General features: G+C 46.0%; 1 protein-coding gene across 11 annotated transcripts in view; it reads left to right on the top strand.

The window, feature by feature from the left end:
- The window catches only part of SORBS3 (sorbin and SH3 domain containing 3), a 75,508-nt gene that overhangs the window by 26,034 nt on the left and 31,981 nt on the right, over window positions 1-17,493 (top strand). For all 11 annotated transcript variants that reach the window (XM_063931789.1, XM_063931796.1, XM_063931786.1 and 8 more), the window contains 3 exons: window positions 5,253-5,311; window positions 7,293-7,407; window positions 10,273-10,377. In XM_063931789.1, the coding sequence (XP_063787859.1) occupies window positions 5,253-5,311; window positions 7,293-7,407; window positions 10,273-10,377 (279 nt within the window). The remainder of the gene's footprint in view (window positions 1-5,252; window positions 5,312-7,292; window positions 7,408-10,272; window positions 10,378-17,493) is intronic.

Genomic DNA, 17,493 nt, shown 5'->3' with positions numbered 1-17,493 from the left:
GTGGCGGACTGCGAGCTTCATCGAAACTGTCAGAGAGGTGGGCTGGCTGAATACTCCGGGAAGGCTGTCAGTGATTAGACAGCAGTTGGATGCCGGCTCCAGCGCATGCCTGTGTCTACAGTCCTGCAGTACTGTGCGTGTGACCAGTCATCATGACACACGTTTGTTTATCGTCAGATGCTTAGAAAGAGGACAGGGATGTGCACAGAAAAAAACATGAGGTCATCCAGTGTACTATATTACAGTATTTTTTTAATTTTATAAAACACCCAGCTACTTCACATTCCAATCAGGCAGGAGTGAGGGATGGGGGATGGACAGTGTTATTTTAAGTACAGTGTATAACATCAGCCTGCTACAATCATGGCTGGGGAGGAGGCACACACTGACTGGTGATTTATCAATATGCTATTATACTGTATTTTAAGTACTACCGTGTATGGGAAATGCCTGCTACAATCAGTAGAGGCACTCATATATAATGCAGTGAACACTAATGTAATTGGGTGTAATAATAAGTATTATAAAGTATGGATGCCTGCATTATATATCAGTGAAACACACACTGATTGACTGTAATGACTATATATCAGTGCCTTTAGTGTGACTCCATTATACAAGGTCTGACAATTTAGTTAGCGAACTCGCCACCGTGCAGTAGGGGATTTACCACTAGGCAACCACAACAGCCACAAGGGCCCTGCCGGTCCCAGGGTGCTCGCTGACCAGGGCTGTTTCTAGCCAATTTGGCTCCCAATGCGAGATTTAAAAATGCGCCCCCCCATGACATAAAAAAATGTGTCCCCATTTTACACATTAAGAGAGAGAGAGAATACTTACAAAGGCGATTACCGCTCTTCGGCCCGCCTCACCAGTCGCTCCTCGCGCCGGCCTTTCCCTCTTCCTAACTTGGATCCCCCTCTGTACTCCGCTCAGGAGGGGGGAGTTTCGCGGAGTGACGGGGTTGCGTCGTGACGTAACGACGCAACCGCGTCATTCCGTGAAACTCCACCCCCCGAGCGGGTTAGTCGGGGAGAAATAGGAGGGGGAAGCAGGGAGCCACAGTTAGTGCTGCGGCGGGCGCCCAGTGCGGTTGCACTGCTCGCCTGCCCCAAGAAACAGCCCTGTCGCTGACAGATCATGGAGTCAGGAGCGCATTTCTGATTTCAGACTAAATGTACAAATGGTGAGCTAGCTGAACACTCCGGGCAGGCTGTCAGTGACTGGTTAGCTGCCAGGTATGATTTTAAGGGCAGCACGGATGGTCTAACGGTTAGCATTACTGCCTCACAGTACTCAGGAATTCAAATCCCACCATGGACCTAACTGTGTGGAGTTTGTACATTCTCCCCATACTTGCGTGGGTTTCCCCCCGGGTGCTCCAGTTTCCTCTCACAATCCAAAAATATACTGGTAGGTTAATCGGCTCCCAACAAAATTAATCCTAGTGTGAATGTGTACATGTGGTAGAGGTTATAGATTGTAAACTCCACTGGGAAGGGACTGATGTGAATGGCCAAATGTTCTCTGTAAAACACTGCACTGGTAATAAATAATAATAATCAATACACTAGTACAACTACCATCCACCTGCTACAATCACCAGGGGGAAGATTGGGGAGCAAACAATGACTGGGGGGGGGGGGGGGGGGCAGCATAATGAGCGGGGACCTGTCTGCTACAATCAATGTGGGGGGGGGGGGGGGGGGGCACACTGAGAATAGTTTGAGGAATGGGGTCCCCAAATCGGTGTCTTGCTTGGGGCTCCATGACAGAGCCGGCCCTAGGTATAGGCAAACTAGGCAAATGCCTAGGGCATTTGGTATGCCTAGGGGCATCAGCAGCTTCTGCTGATTAAAATGATATGCGGCATGCCTGTATTCTGTGTGTAGCATTTCATATGCAGATACAGCCACAGTCTCACACAGTATATAGGCATGCTGCATATCATTTTAATCAGCAGAAGCTGCTTGCGCATCCTAGCCACATAGCAATGCAAATGAGATGCATTTTCATCAAAAAAAGGCGCCCGACATTAGCACTGAGGCAAGATTTATGAGGACACATCTGTATCTAAGCAGAAGCAGAGGTCACAGTGTTAGCAGCCGTGTGAGTGCTGTGTGTGAGTGGGTTGGTTGTGCAGTAGTGTTCGGCATATGTGTGAGGGGCATTATGTGTGTCGTGTAAAAATGCATTAATAATGTACAGCAAATGTGTAATGGGCACTATATGTGTCATAACGTGTATAAGGGCATTAATAATGTGCTGCATATGTGTAAGGGACATTGTGTGTGTCATTATGTGTATAAGGGCATTAATAATGTGCGGCATATGTGTAAGGGACATTATGTGTATAAGGGCATTAATAAGGGTTGGCATAATGTATAAGGCGCATTATGTTTATAAGGACATTCATAATGTGTGTCATATGTGCAAGGGGCATAACTGTGTGGTATTATGTGTATAAATGCATTACTAATGTGTGAAATTATGTGTATAAGGTGCTCTACTGTGTGGCGTAATGTATAGAAAGGGCACTACTATGTGGTGTAATGTGAATAAAGAGCAATATGGTGTGGTGTAATGTGAATAAGGGGCACTACTGTGAGGAATAATGTATATAAGGTAAAGTGGTACTACTGTGATGTAATGTGAATTAGGAACACTATCGCATGATAAAATAGTAATAATGTTGCACTACTGTGTGGCGTAATTTGAATTGGGGGCACTATTGTGTGGCCATGCCCCTTGCCAGCAAAAACACACCCCTTTTTGGGCTGTGTGCCGAATGTGCACACTTTTACTACTTAGAATATAGGTGGTAGGAAAACTTAAAATAAGGACTGCTTTGGGTGAGGGGTGATGGTGCTGGGAAAGGGGTGCACTGTCGGAGGCGGAACTAGTGGTGGTGCTAGGGGGCACCAGCCAAAATCTTGCCTAGGGCATCATATTGGTTAGGGCCGGCTCTGCTCCATGAGATCTAAATCTGCCTCTGGTGCCATGCGCATTACAGAGCAGCCCACAGCCGGCAGCGGTAGGAGGGGAATGGAGACCCAGCGCAGTCTTCCAGGCACTGCCGGGTAATAGTGTTATGTGCAGACTGGCATAGCCCATGCAAATTACAGAGCAGCCAGCAGCGGTCATCAAACAATGGGGATCCAGCGCAGCCTTCCAGGCATTGCTAGGTGGCACTGTCATGCGCATGTGCAGACTGGCAGCCCGCAGCTGTAGGCTGGCAGCAACAGAGTAAATATGGTGATGAGGAGGGGGACATCCCTGAGCTCACAGGAGGAGAAAGTAATGTTATATACCAATGGCATATTCATCAGTACCACTATGAGACCAGTGGCGTAACTACTGCCCCGGCAGCCCTCGCGGTGGCTTGGGGGCGCCGCCACGGCTTTAGCGCAGATTGACATGCGGACGAGCATGTCAATCTGCTCTCACTCACCCTCCGCTGCTGTAAGGAGGGACACGGAGGGCACAGCGCGCGCCTCTCCTGTGTTCCTCCTGGGTCTCCGGCGGGTCTAATAAAGGAAGTGCCGTTCATGAGCTCTGATTGGCTCACGAACAAGCACTTCCTTTAACAGACCAGCCGGAGACCCAGGAGGGACACAGGAGAGGCGCGCGCTGCGCCCTCCGTGTCCCTCCATCACAAAACAGCGGGGGAGCGGGGGAGCCGGGGGAGAGGAGCACTGGGGGAGCATATGCAGCACAGGGGGAGGTGGCTTATGTGGCACTGAGGGGGCATATGTGGCACTGGGGGGGGGGTATATGTGTACCTGGCACATGGGGGGGCTATATTTGGCACTGGGGCATGTAAGTACCTGGCACTGTGGGGGAATATCTGGCACTGGGGGCATATGTGGCACTGGGGGGGGGGGGGGGGGTATATGTGTACCTGGCACATGGGGGGGGCTATATTTGGCATTGGGGGCATGTGAGTACCTGGCACTGTGGGGGAATATCTGGCACTGGGGGCATATGTGGCACTAGGACCACAGCCCTAGCAACAAGCACTACCCCCTAGCAACGAGCATGACACCCAGTGCATGAAACGCCTGGCAACGAACATGACACCCAGTGCATGAAACCCCTGGCAACGAGCATGACACCCTGAGCATCAAAACCCCTGGCACCGTGCATGGAACCAAGAGCATGAAACCCCTGGCAACGAGCAGGTAATAGTAATTAAAAGTAATTAGAAGCCTTACTGTAGGACTTATTGTGTAATGGGCATTACGGTGTGTGGCATAATTTATCACGGACATTGCGGTGTGTGTCATAATGTGTCACAGGCATTACGGTGTGTGGCATACTATATCACGGGCATTGTGGTATGTGGTATAATGTCTCAGGGGCATTGCAGTGTGGCATAATGTATAACGGGCATTGCGGTGTGTGGCATAGGGTATAACGGGCATTGCGGTATGTGTCACAGGCAATACGGTGTATGGTATACTATATCGCGGGCATTGTGATATGTGGTATAATGTCTCAGGGTCATTGCAGTGTGTGGCATAATTTATCACGGACATTGCGGTGTGTGTCATAATGTGTCAGGCATTACGGTGTGTTGTATACTATATCACGGGCATTGTGGTATGTGGTATAATGTCTCAGGTGTGTGTCATAATGTGTCACAGACATTGTATGTGCTATAATGTATCAGGGGCATTGCAGTGTGTAGCATAATGTATAACGGGCATTGCGATTCCTGTCATAATGTGTCACAGGCATTACGGTGTGTAGCATAATGTGTTGGGGGCATTACGGTGTGTGCATATTGTGTCATGTGCATTATTGTGTGCAGCATAATGTCTAAGGGCCATTGCAGTATGTGGCATAATGTATACTGGGCATTACTATAAGGAGGAAAAATTACAAATAATGTAAGGGGCATGAATCAAGGTTGCAAAACTGGGGTATAAGGTAGTCCTTTTCCTGCAATGCCACGCCCCTTTATGCGAAGCCACGCTCATTTTAACGAAGCCACACCCCTTTTGCGGCGCGGCACGTGTTTGCCCCTTTACTAGTGCCAATTATGGGGGATGGGGGGGGGGGCGCCGAAGAATGTCACTGTCTGAGACTAACGTGAAACTGGTAATAAATGGTGTCCACAACCTGTTAGACTTATTGGCAATATTGGTTTGTTACATACTGATAGTTCATAGAGGAATGTGTGTAGAATGTCCTGGCTATTACTTCTGGCAGCGTCACACCCTGGCTCTCTCTCTCTCTCTCTGTGGCAGGCTCTCTCACCTATTTCTAAAGCTGTGGTAAAGTTTGACTTTGTGGCAGAGTCAGAAAAGTGAGTATCATTATATTTTGTGTCAATTATATACATAGAACATGTGCAACATATAATCATACTGAGAGATGTATCCTGGGTAGTAATTAATGCTCATTAGTAAGACTGTAACACATATATTGGGGTAGTACAACATTTGTCAGTCTGTATAAGAACTGAACTATCTCCCCATTGCATCAGATAGGACTGGTGGCACTATAGCAGGGAATCGTCACTTCTCTGTGTCACCCTACTATAGTACTATAGTACTGACCAACTCTAGCTGATAGCACTAGGGCTTTTCCCATACCCTAGGCAGTGGGAGGGGGGGGGGGGGAGGGGGGAGGTGCATTCTGTTTATTTTCCCTGGCACACTAAAAGTACCAGCATAGCCAGGCATGCTGATACTTGTAGTACTACAAGTTACAGCATAGCCATAGGTATTCGAGTTGGTGTGGTATTGAAGGTTGACAGTAACTAGGTCGACAATGTCTAGGTCAACCACTACTGGTTGACAGTAACTAGGTCGACAGGGTGTCTAGGTCGACAGGGTCTTTAGGTTTTTTATGTTATTTTGGTGTCGTTTTCTTCGTAGAGTGACCGGGAACCCCAATTAGTACACCGCGTCCCCTCGCATGCTTCGGGCATGGTGCCTTCGCTCTGCTACCACTTCGCTCGGTACAGATTACCGTTCCAATCGTAGTCCACGTGGATTGTTAAATATGAAAAGGTTCAAAAAAAGAAAAAAATTGTGAAAAACTCATGTCGACGTTTTGACCTAGAACATGTCGACCTTGACACCCTGTCGACCAATAGTGGTCGACCTAGTTACTGTCGACTTAGAGACCGGATCCCATTCGAGTTTGCTGGCACTTTCAAAAACACAAATACCAGCATGCCCTGGCACGCAGGGCACACTGAGACCTATAGTGCGTCAAGGAGAAATATTTTTGTATTTAGGCCCTCTTTCCGAGTTGTTCGCTCGCTAGCTGATTTTAGCAGCATTGCAAATGCTAGGCCGCCGCCCTCTGGGAGTGTATCTTAGCTTAGCAGAATAGCGAACGAAAGATTAGCAGAATTGCTACTAAATATTTTCTTGCAGTTTCTGAGTAGCTCCAGACCTACAGTACTCCTAGATTGCGATCAGCTCGGTCCGTTTCGTTCCTGGTTTGACGTCACAAACACACCCTGCGTTCGGCCAGCCACTCCCCCATTTCTCCAGACACTCCTGCATTTTTACCTGACAAGCCTGCGTTTTTTAGCACACTCCCGGAAAACGCTCAGTTACCTCCCAGAAACGCCCCTTTCCTGTCAATCACTCACCGATCAGCAGTGCGACTGAAAAGCGCCGCACGAACACCAGCAAATCTACTAAGTTTTTAGTTAAATAACTAAGCGCATGCGCCCTGCGTACCATGCGCATTTAGCAACAAATCGCAGCATAGCGAAAACCGGCAACGAGCGAACAACTTAGTTGTATATCAACAGAATGTGTTTTTAGAGCTTTACATTCCTGATCAGACATACACTTAGTGAACACAACTACACTACATATTACAGTCCTGTTCCATGTTATGTCTATACGCCACACAATAAAGAAAATAAATAGAATAATAGTAATTGTATTACTTACTGTATAAGAAGATTAAGCCATGAAAAAGAGCAAAAAATAATAATGACTTGCTTGAAACATAAATCATTTGTCTTTATAATTTAATGTTCAAAGCCCGATAAGTGAGAGGCTTTTCCTATAAGAGAGATTAGTACACGATCTGCTGACAAGCCCACAATGCATTATAGTGTATGTTACTTGCTGGTGTTATGGACAGTTCCTACATGGGACCTGCACAATGGAGGCAGCCATTTTGAGGACGCAGCCTATCAGATCACTCTATAGTATTTACCAGGCACTGGTATCATGATCACGGAGGCAGACAGTTCTCATTTGTTCATGTCACCATTTTAATCCTTCTCATTGCAATTCTCATTCGCCCACTTGCAGAGAACTGTCACTGAAGCGTGGAACCACTGTCAACATCCTGAAGAAAGTGGACAAAAACTGGCTTCTTGGAGAACAAGATGGGCGGAGAGGACGCTTCCCTGAGAACTATGCCAGGGTCTGTCCAATACCACAAATACATTAATTGCCAATTATGGGGTTTATTTAATTAGGCTCGCACAGCGAGTAGGTGCCAGTAAGTGTGTGCAGATGCAGCATTTATAACAGCCAAGGACTCGCTGACTTTTGTTTGCAGCCCCAGAATGCTGTGTACTAAAATCCACAACTCTGTGGTGAGATCAGGGCAAGCTGAGGGGCTGCTCCTGGCAGTCATACACTTTGCCCCTTGCACATAAATGACCCCATATATGTACTTTGTGTCTAGTATTTATTATGCTGGATACACACGAGTCAATTTGTTTTGTTTTAAAAGCACGTGAGTTGTTTGCTACTATGAAGCATATCTAGTAGTTCTAACCATGGGATCTGATCAGCATAACGACATTAGGGATGGCGGCAGACAGAATCCCGACAACTGGTCGGAATGCAGATGCCGGGATCCTGACATGGATCAAAATATAGGCGCCTGATTCCCATCTGCCGGCATCTCGAATGTAAGCATTCCAGGGCTCCTAAGGAGCATGGGGGGGGGGGGGGGGGGTTAATGTTAGGCTGCAAAGGGGGGGGGGGGATTTAGGGTTAGGCACCACTGGGGAGGGGTAGGGTAGGCTGTGGGGGTGGGAGGGTTAGGTTTAGGCTGCGGGGTGTGTTATGTTTAGGCACCACCGAAGAGGGTTATGGTTAGGTTGTGCAAGGGGTAGTTATTGGGGGTCATTCTGACCCGTTCGCTCACTGCTGTCTTTCGCAGCTGAGCGAACGGGTCTCTACTGCGACGGCCGAAGGCCATTGCAGGGCTGCGATCGCCTCTGCCTGATTGACAGGCAGAGGCGATCGCTGGGCGGGAGGGGGTGGAACGGTGGCGTTTGTCCGCCGTTTCGCAGGCGTGGTCCGGCCAACGCAGACGTGGCCGGACCGAACGGGGCGGGGAGCGAGGAGTAGCTCCCGGCCAGCACGCTAAAGCTGCGCTGGTCGGGAGCTGGTTTTAAAGCGCAAAGACATCGCCACTGTGCGATACCTTTGCACATCTGCGGGGGGGGGGGGGCGGCACTGACATGCAGGGCGTCCTCCCGCATGTCAGGGAAGATGATCGTAGCTGTGCTAAATTTAGCACAGCTACGATCAACTCGGAATGACCCCCATTGTCATGCTGGTAGAAAGGGGGGTAGAAGAGGAGGGTTAGTATACTTACCTTCCAGGTGTCAGGATCCTGCGCATCCGGATACTTCTGTCGGTATTCTGACCGCTGGCTTCCCAAGCGCCGGGATCCTGATACCATCCTGTTCTAACCAAGCTACATAGATCTGCCTGATTGCCATGGTCTACAATAATAATGAAAATTAGCTCATACAGAGTTACAATTACCAGGCTTTCTATATTGTAGCAAAAAGCTCATGGTTTAAGTGTCTGATTGTGCTACATGATGGGGGTAATTCCAAGTTGATCCCAGCAGGATTTTTGTTAGCAGTTGGGCAAAACCATGTGCACTGCAGGGGAGGCAGATATAACATGTGCAGAGAGAGATAGATTTGGGTGTGGTGTGTTCAGGCCCTCATTCCGAGTCGTTCGCTCGGTATTTTTCATCGCATCGCAGTGAAATTCCGCTTAGTGCGCATGCGCAATATTCGCACTGCGACTGCGCCAAGTATCTTTGCTATGAAGATAGTATTTTTACTCACGGCTTTTTCATCGCTCCGGCGATCGTAATGTGATTGACAGGAAATGGGTGTTACTGGGCGGAAACACTGCGTTTTATGGGCGTGTGGCTGAAAACGCTACCGTTTCCGGAAAAAACGCAGGAGTGGCCGGAGAAACGGGGGAGTGGTTGGGCGAACGCTGGGTGTGTTTGTGACGTCAAACCAGGAACGACAAGCACTGAACTGATCGCACAGGCAGAGTAAGTGTGGAGCTACTCTAAAACTGCTAAGTAGTTTGTGATCGCAATATTGCGAATACATCGGTCGCAATTTTAAGATGCTAAGATACACTCCCAGTAGGCGGCGGCTTAGCGTGTGTAACTCTGCTAAATTCGCCTTGCGACCGATCAACTCGGAATGAGGGCCTCAATCTGCAATCTAATTTGCAGTGTAAAAATAAAGCAGCCAGCATTTACCCTGCACAGAAACAAAATAACCCGCCCAAATCTAACTCTCTCTGCACATGTTATATCTGCCCCCCCCTGCAGTGCACATGGTTTTGCCCAACTGCTAACAAAAATCCTGCTGCGATCAATTTGGAATTATCCCCGATGTCTGGAGTTTGAGTCCCCTGCATGTATTGATATACTTTACAATGGGCCTAATTCCAGGTTGATTGCAAAACAACATTTTTCTCTAATGGGCAAAACCATGTGCACTGCAGGTGGGGCAGCTATAACATGTGCTGAGAGAGTTAGATTCGGGTGGGGTGTGTTCAAACTGAAATCTATGGTTTTGGCCATTAGAGGAAAATGTTGTTTTGCAATTAAACTTGAATTAGGCCCATTGTGCTTTAATTATACAGGGATTAAACTGAATACCTTATTACTGATAGCTCACCAGTAAAGTGTTTGACTACGGGAGGTCTGGTGTCATCAATGTCGAACTTCTGCTGTTAACAGTGTGAATGTCTACATTCTGACCGCCGACACAGTGACTGCCTTCTGATCTTTGCACAGAGAGCTCTGCAGATAACACTCACATATTCATTGCTAGTGTATGATGTAATAGGTGACAAGTACCATACGAGCTCATTGTTTGTATGGGCAGAATTTTGTCAGTTTGACTGTTTTCCTAATACCTATCATTTAAAATCTGTCTCTTTGCTCCATATGACAGAATATAGCTCATCGTCATTCCCATCAATCACCGTTTGCTTGTTCCTACAGATTCTATCCCCCGGTCAGGCAGAAGCAGCCGACACACCCCAGCTCTCAGCAATCGCTCTGTATAACTTCAAGGCTGACTCTGCTGCAGAGCTACCGCTACGTAAAGTAAGGGAATGTCCGTGTGATTACACCTGGCTCAGAATACTAGCGTCTTTCTCAGGCAGTCTGAATGTGCAAACAGCCTTACTAACCCAGTATCCGTTGTAAAATGATTGTAAATATCATATTTAGTACATGTATTATGTGCGTGGATGCTTTATATACAGAATTTATTATCAGAATTATTAGTTATGTGGTGCTGTCAGAATTCTTTGCGATAGCACTGCCTTTTTTCTGTATTATTCTTTAGTTACTATTCTACTTAAAAAAGAGATTAACAAATTTTCAATCTTTGTTTTTTTAATGGATTTATTGATAAATCTGAGAAGTCAAATATGAGCGTAGATTTATTGATAAATCTGAGAAGTCAAATATGAGCGTAGCCCCAAAGACTGGGTGGCAAAGCTGTTAGGTGACCCTTACAACGCCAAGCCAGTACTGTTCCCAATAGTATTTGCAGCCCCAAATGGAATCGGGAAGTGGACACGGCTTTGTTAGTGGGCAGGCTTGGGCGGGTACATCTGGGAAGCATTTGCTTGGGGTAAGGTTTGTTATTGGGTAGGGTTTCCATGGGTCTTCAACCTGCGGCCCTCCAGCTCCTGTGAAACTACACATCCCAGCATGCCCTCCCATGGTTTTGCTATTAAGGCATGAGGCAGGGCACGCTGAAATGTGTAGTTCCACAGCAGCTGGAGGGCCGCAGGTTGAAGACCCATGATTAATGCCATCCTGATTTGGGCTAAATAGCACAGAAACATCGAATGCATTTGCTTTGTCTGTTACTGACATTTTATAGGGAAGCTTATAATTTGCTATGATCCGTGCTGTCAGAGCTGGCCCTAGCTAATTTGATGCCCTAGGCAAAATTTGGGCTGGTGCCCCTAGCACCACCGCTAGTTATGCATCTGACCCAGCAACACTCAGGCAGTGGGGCTCACCGGGGGGGTTACCCTGTGCCCCTGTGGGCCAGTTCAACCCTGCATAATGCCTCACCATAATACAAAAAATTCCACACAGTAATGCACCTTACACATATGAACCACATTAGTAATGCCCATAATACACATAATTCCACACAGCAATTCACCTTACACACATGAACCACATTAGTAATGCCCATAATACACATAATTCCACACAGCAATTCACCTTACACACATGCCCCACATTAGTAATGCCCATAATAGACATAATTCCACACAGTAATGCACCTTACACATATGCCCCACATTAGTAATGCCCATAATACACATAATTCCACACAGCAATTCACCTTACACATATTAACCACATTAGTAATGCCCATAATACACATAATTCCATACAGCAATTCACCTTACACACATGCCCCACATTAGTAATGCCCATAATACACATAATTCCACACAGTAATGCACCTTACACATATGCCCCACATTAGTAATGCCCATAATACACATAATTCCACACAGCAATTCACCTTACACACATGCCCCACATTAGTAATGCCCATAATACACATAATTCCACACAGTAATGCACCTTACACATATGCCCCACATTAGTAATGCCCATAATACACATAATTCCACACAGCAATTCACCTTACACACATGCCCCACATTAGTAGCACAAGTAGCTTTATTTTTTATAAAACTTACTGTTGCTTGCTGGTGTGCTTGCAGCCAGTGTGTGCGCCCATGCAGCTCCCTAGATTCATGACTGCGTTTTGTGAGATGGGGGTGGCAGGACGGGTGAGTACTTGCGCTCGCACTTGTTAAAGGGGCACCTGTACAAGGGATGTGACTTCACAGGGTATGCCGTCCTTTGCAAGCCACGTCCTTTATTTTAGCTTGCTGGTTGGACACAGATGGCGGCAAAGTCCAGATACTGCCATACTTGCTGGTTATACAAAAAGACCAGTATCAAACATGTAGTAACTGTCCGTTCTCTTCACTGTGCAGTATGTTTGCCGGTGTCTGTTACTCCCGGCAACTGCATGCCCTTTATTTTATACTGCGGGAGCAATATGCTCTGCTTTCCAGTCAGACGCATCTGAAAGTCACGCTGCACTGACGTTTCATATAGAAATAGTGCAACGCAACTTACTGACAACGTTACAGTGCTGGATGGCAGGGGAATTTTATGGCATGGACTGACTGAGAAATAAAGTGTGGAGAGAACACTGCCGTTGTTATATCCCTGCAGACACCTAGGATTTGCACAGGGATAAGGGACACAGGATAGCAGGGCCCCCCTCCCCCACGTGCACAAGCAGTATAGGTGACGTCAGATTTATGTGGAGCAGTCTTCCACAATACACATGTGGTACCATAAGGAACCATCCAGTAATAACCTTATATAGTCAGTAAAAATGTCACAGGTCCAGGAATGGAATGTTACTGGGCTTCTGCTGTCTAAGGTCTCACAAGTCATTGGCATTCATGCATGTTGGAGGGAGTTCAAGGGACAGTGTGCATTCTATTTGACAAATGTAAACAGCAGTGTATACAAGTACTGATTGAATACATTTAGAAAGTAACAGATAGTTTGCAGACTGTCCCTCCCAGCATGTGATACTGCAGGGACATGCTTGGATGCCCCTAGACATGCTTGGATGCCCTAGGCAAATGCCTAGCCTGCCTATAGCTAAGGCCGGCTCTGCGTGCTGTACTTAACAATAGACACAGCAGAGTTGGATAAGAAGCCTTTTCCCTATCTCTGCATATATGGAAATGATGTTTTATTGTATTAGCAGATGAAATATGTTTGGTAGATGGGTACATCAGCGGGTATATAGTGTCACTGGAGTCACTCCAAAGAGGATGTCTGTAATGACACTGGTACTGTGGGTGAAGGGTGAGCGTGCCAGTTATATATGTCTTGTAAACATCATCAACAGGGCGTGTCCTATGGGTATCACTAAATGGGCATTAGGGAGGAGGTCTTTTAATGATCACAAAGAGAGTGACATTTACACCTGCCAATTAAGTGCGTGATCTCACACTGGACAGTGATCGGCCTCTATAGGTCTTACTCCAGCTGTGAACGGTACACAGTGTGTAACAAGGCAAAGTCTGCCTGCACCACTGAAGACTGCTGCGTAAACACTCCCCTTGTAAAGGCGGAATGGAACTGGAGTAAATGTTGTTGCCATAGTGAGGTAAACATAAAACAATAGAGTGGATTTATCACTACGGGGATGACACATCTGATCAGACCTGACGGAACATTCCTGTGCACGGGGTGGAACTCAGCACAATAACAGGGAGAGTATTGGAGAGGAGCAGAGGCAAAAATTGTGAACTGATAACAGAATGTTCTATAAGAGCATGAAGCAATCATATTTCTACTGTCACTAGTGTACCTGGCTGATCTACAGGTGAAACACAGAAAATTAGAATATTGTGCAAAAGTTCATTTATTTCAGTAATTCAACTTAAAAGGTGAAACTAATATATTGTATAGACTCATTATATGCAAAGTGAGATATTTCAAGCCTTTATTTGTTATAATTTTGATGATTGTGGCTTACAACTTAAGAAAACCCCAAATCCCAAATCTCAGAAAATTTGAGTATTACATAAAATCAATAAAAAAAAGGATTTTAAATACAGAAATGTCGGCCCTCTGAAAAGTATAATCATGCATATATACTCAGTACTTGGTTTGGGCCCCTTTTGCATGAATTACTCCCTCAATGCGGCATGGCATGGATTCTATCAGCCTGTGGTACTGCTGAGGTGTTATGGAAGACCAGGATGCTTCAGTAGCAACGTTCAGCTCTTCTGCAGTGTTTGGTCTTATGTCTCTCATCTTTCTCTTGACAATGCCCCACAGATTCTCTATGGGGTTCAGGTCAGGCGAGTTTGCTGGACAATCCAGCACAGTAATCCCACGGTCATTGAACCAGGTTTTGGTACTTTTGGTAATGTGGGCAGGTGCCAAGTCCTGCTGGAAAATGAAGTCAGCATCTCCATAAAGCTTGTCTGCTGAAGGAAGCATGAAGTGCTCTAAAATGTCCTGGCAGACGGCTGCGTGGATTAAATAAAGCACAATGGACCAACACCAGCAGATGACATGACTCCCCAAATCAACACAGACTGGAAACTTCACACTGGACTTCAAGCATCTCGGATTGTGTGTCTCTCCATTCTTCCTCCATACTCTGGGACCTTGGTTTCCAAATGAGATGCAAAATTTGCTCTCATCAGAAAAGAGGACTTTGGACCACTGAGCAACAGACCAGTTCATTTTTTCTTTAGCCCAGGTAAGACACTTCTAACGTTGTTTGTTGTTCAGGAGCGGCCTGACAAGAGGAATACGACATTGAGGATGCAGACATTTTCCAGCAGGACTTGGCAGTGCCAAGTTGGCACCTGCCCAGACCTCTACCTCCTGGTGCCCCCTTCACGAACACTTATTGCAAAATTCCTGCATTATAAAGACCACGACTCAGTTCTTCGCTTGGGGCGAACTAAAGGTCCACTGCTCAGGAATGGCATTAAGGTGTCGCCATTTCCGGACTTCGCCCCGGATGTCCAAAAGGACCGGGCCCAATTCATGCCTATTAAGCATCGTCTCCGGGACCTCAATCTCTCCTATTCTATGCTGTTTCCTTCCAGGCTCCGCGTGGTGGCGGAGGAAGAAGCTAAATTCTTTAATTCTCCTAGAGAGGCGGCTGTTTGGCTGGACCGTTATGCACCGGGTGCCCGTCAGCTGGCTCCAGACTGAACCCCTGTTCTGCTAACTCCTTACTACTGTGCCTTGGTCAAGCAAGTATATGTCTGGGGAGTCACCATGCTTTGGTGGTTCTGGACTTGATTCAATCGACTCACCTATAGGTTTACCTTAGGAATTTAGCTACTTAAGGGTTAGAGTTTTGTTTGGGGTACAAGTATGCTGTTGTTTAGGGTGGTATACAGGGGGTGGGGGGTTGCTGTTGGGTATATGTCGTTGTACTCTATATGTTTTTTTTTCTTTTCAGTTTATTATTTTTTTAGATTTATGTTGCAATTTACAACGTGAATGTATGCTTTTTGTAGGTCCTCATGGCCCTTCTTATGCTCCACTTATGTGTATGGCTTACTGCTTTTACAAATTGGATTTGTTTTTCTCCGAGAGATTCTTGCAGGGTTTTCTTTTATCCTTAGTAACTCACATGGTTCAACACGTGCTATGCCCGCCTTGAAGTTCCTTGCTTGGAATGTCCGAGGTATCAATAATAAAATAAAACGCTCCCTAGTGTTAAAAATGATCAAGAAGTATGATCCAGACATTGCTTGCCTCAGCGAGACTCATTTGGCGGGAAATAGATTGTTGTCACTCCACAGACCTTGGGTGGGATGGGCTTACCATGCCTCACATACCTCCTTTTCTCGTGGGGTGTCGGTCCTGATAAAAAAGACTGTGCAATTTGAGTTACTATCGATTAAAACTGACCCATATGGCAGATTTGTGTTTATTGAATGCAAATTGAGTTCCCAGCCCTTCTTTATTTTGTCTATGTCCCTCCCCCCTTCTCTTATTAGGTTTTGCAAAAGGCCGCTACCTTTATAGCCCCTTCCCCTCACACCCCTGTTATTTGCTTGGGAGGCTTTAATAATGTACTAGATGCTTCTCTGGATAGGTGGAAGTTACCCCACATCCCTAAGGCGAATGGCGGCCCATCCATATTTGCTGATTTTATAAGCAGTCTGGGGTGGTTGGACGCCTGGAGAGTTCGGTGTCCCGCGGTACAGAAATTCTCTTGTTTTTCCAGTACGCATGGTTCTTTTTCCAGAATTGACCTGACCCTAGTATCTCCTGCACTAGTACCTAAAATCACTGATTTTCATTATGAGGCACAGGGTATCTCTGATCATTCGCCCTTAATGATATCACTTAAAGTGGCATGCCAGAGGGGATAGTCTTATTAAAAATTGCACCCGTCTTGGTTGGCCCAGTTGGGTGGCTGTCACGACTTAGAAAAGCAATGGGAGGGATACTTTGCTATTAATAATGGTTTGGCCCCAGTAACTGTTGTCTGGGACTCATTCAAAGTTTTTTTTATGTGGCACGCTTATTAGACAAATTGCCGCCCATAAAATGACTTGCAGGAAAAAAGAGAAAGAACTCGAAACTGAATTTAGGAAACTGGAGATTCAATATTCAAAAGATGGTGCGCCTGCGACCAAAACTCGCTGGCTGATAGCTCAGTTGGCTTGGTTAGCCCATCTTTTGGATAAACACGCACAATCCTTTATGTTCCGAGCTACTAATATATATATATATATATATATATATATATATATATATATATATGCAAGCGGATAGGCCTGGCAGCTTGTTGGTCCATTTAGTACACTATGATCGCCCTGGGACTGCTATTACGCAAATGTCCGGTCCTCGTGGTACTATTATTGATACCACACCAGAAATTGCGCAGTTTTTCCTCTCTTATTATGGTGATGTCTATAAGTCTCGGCTAGCCTGCTCAGATCAGGATCTCTGTCAATATTTGTCAAATATCTTGTTGCCTACACTTTCATCGGAGGCTTGTACTTTTTTGGACGCTCCTATAACATTAGAGGAGATAACTGCAGCAATTGGTTTATCTCCCAATGGTAAATCCCCCGTTTGTGACGGAATCCCCATTGAACTCTATAAAAAACATATTGACTTATTTGGTCCAGTGCTACACAATGTGTATTTAGATATATTTGCTATTAATCGGTTTCCTTCCTCTATGTCTGAAGCTATCATTATATAATGATATATATAAAACCTGGTAAGGACCACAAACTCCCTAATTCTTATAGGCCAATATCTCTTCTTCCCACTGATGCTAAAATCCTGGCAAAAATTTTGGCAATACGGCTCAACAAGGTTATTACTTCCATAATTCACCCGGATCAGTCCGGCTTTATGCCTGGAATGTCTACCTCCATCAACCTGTGTAGACTATATACCATTCTTCAAGCCTCACATGACTTCTCTTTTGACTCGGTCGTGGTCTTTCTAGATGCGGCCAAGGCTTTTGACAGTGCTGAATGGCTCTACCTATGGGAAGTCATGAAATGTATGGGTTTCGGCCCTAACTATATACAATGGACCAAATTGCTTTATCAAAATCCAAGTGCCGGGATCTCAGTAAATGGATAT

This window comes from Pseudophryne corroboree, chromosome 6 (genome assembly GCF_028390025.1).
Source record: "Pseudophryne corroboree isolate aPseCor3 chromosome 6, aPseCor3.hap2, whole genome shotgun sequence".
Classification (NCBI taxonomy): domain Eukaryota; kingdom Metazoa; phylum Chordata; class Amphibia; order Anura; family Myobatrachidae; genus Pseudophryne; species Pseudophryne corroboree.
This window is presented reverse-complemented; position numbering and strand designations above follow the sequence as displayed.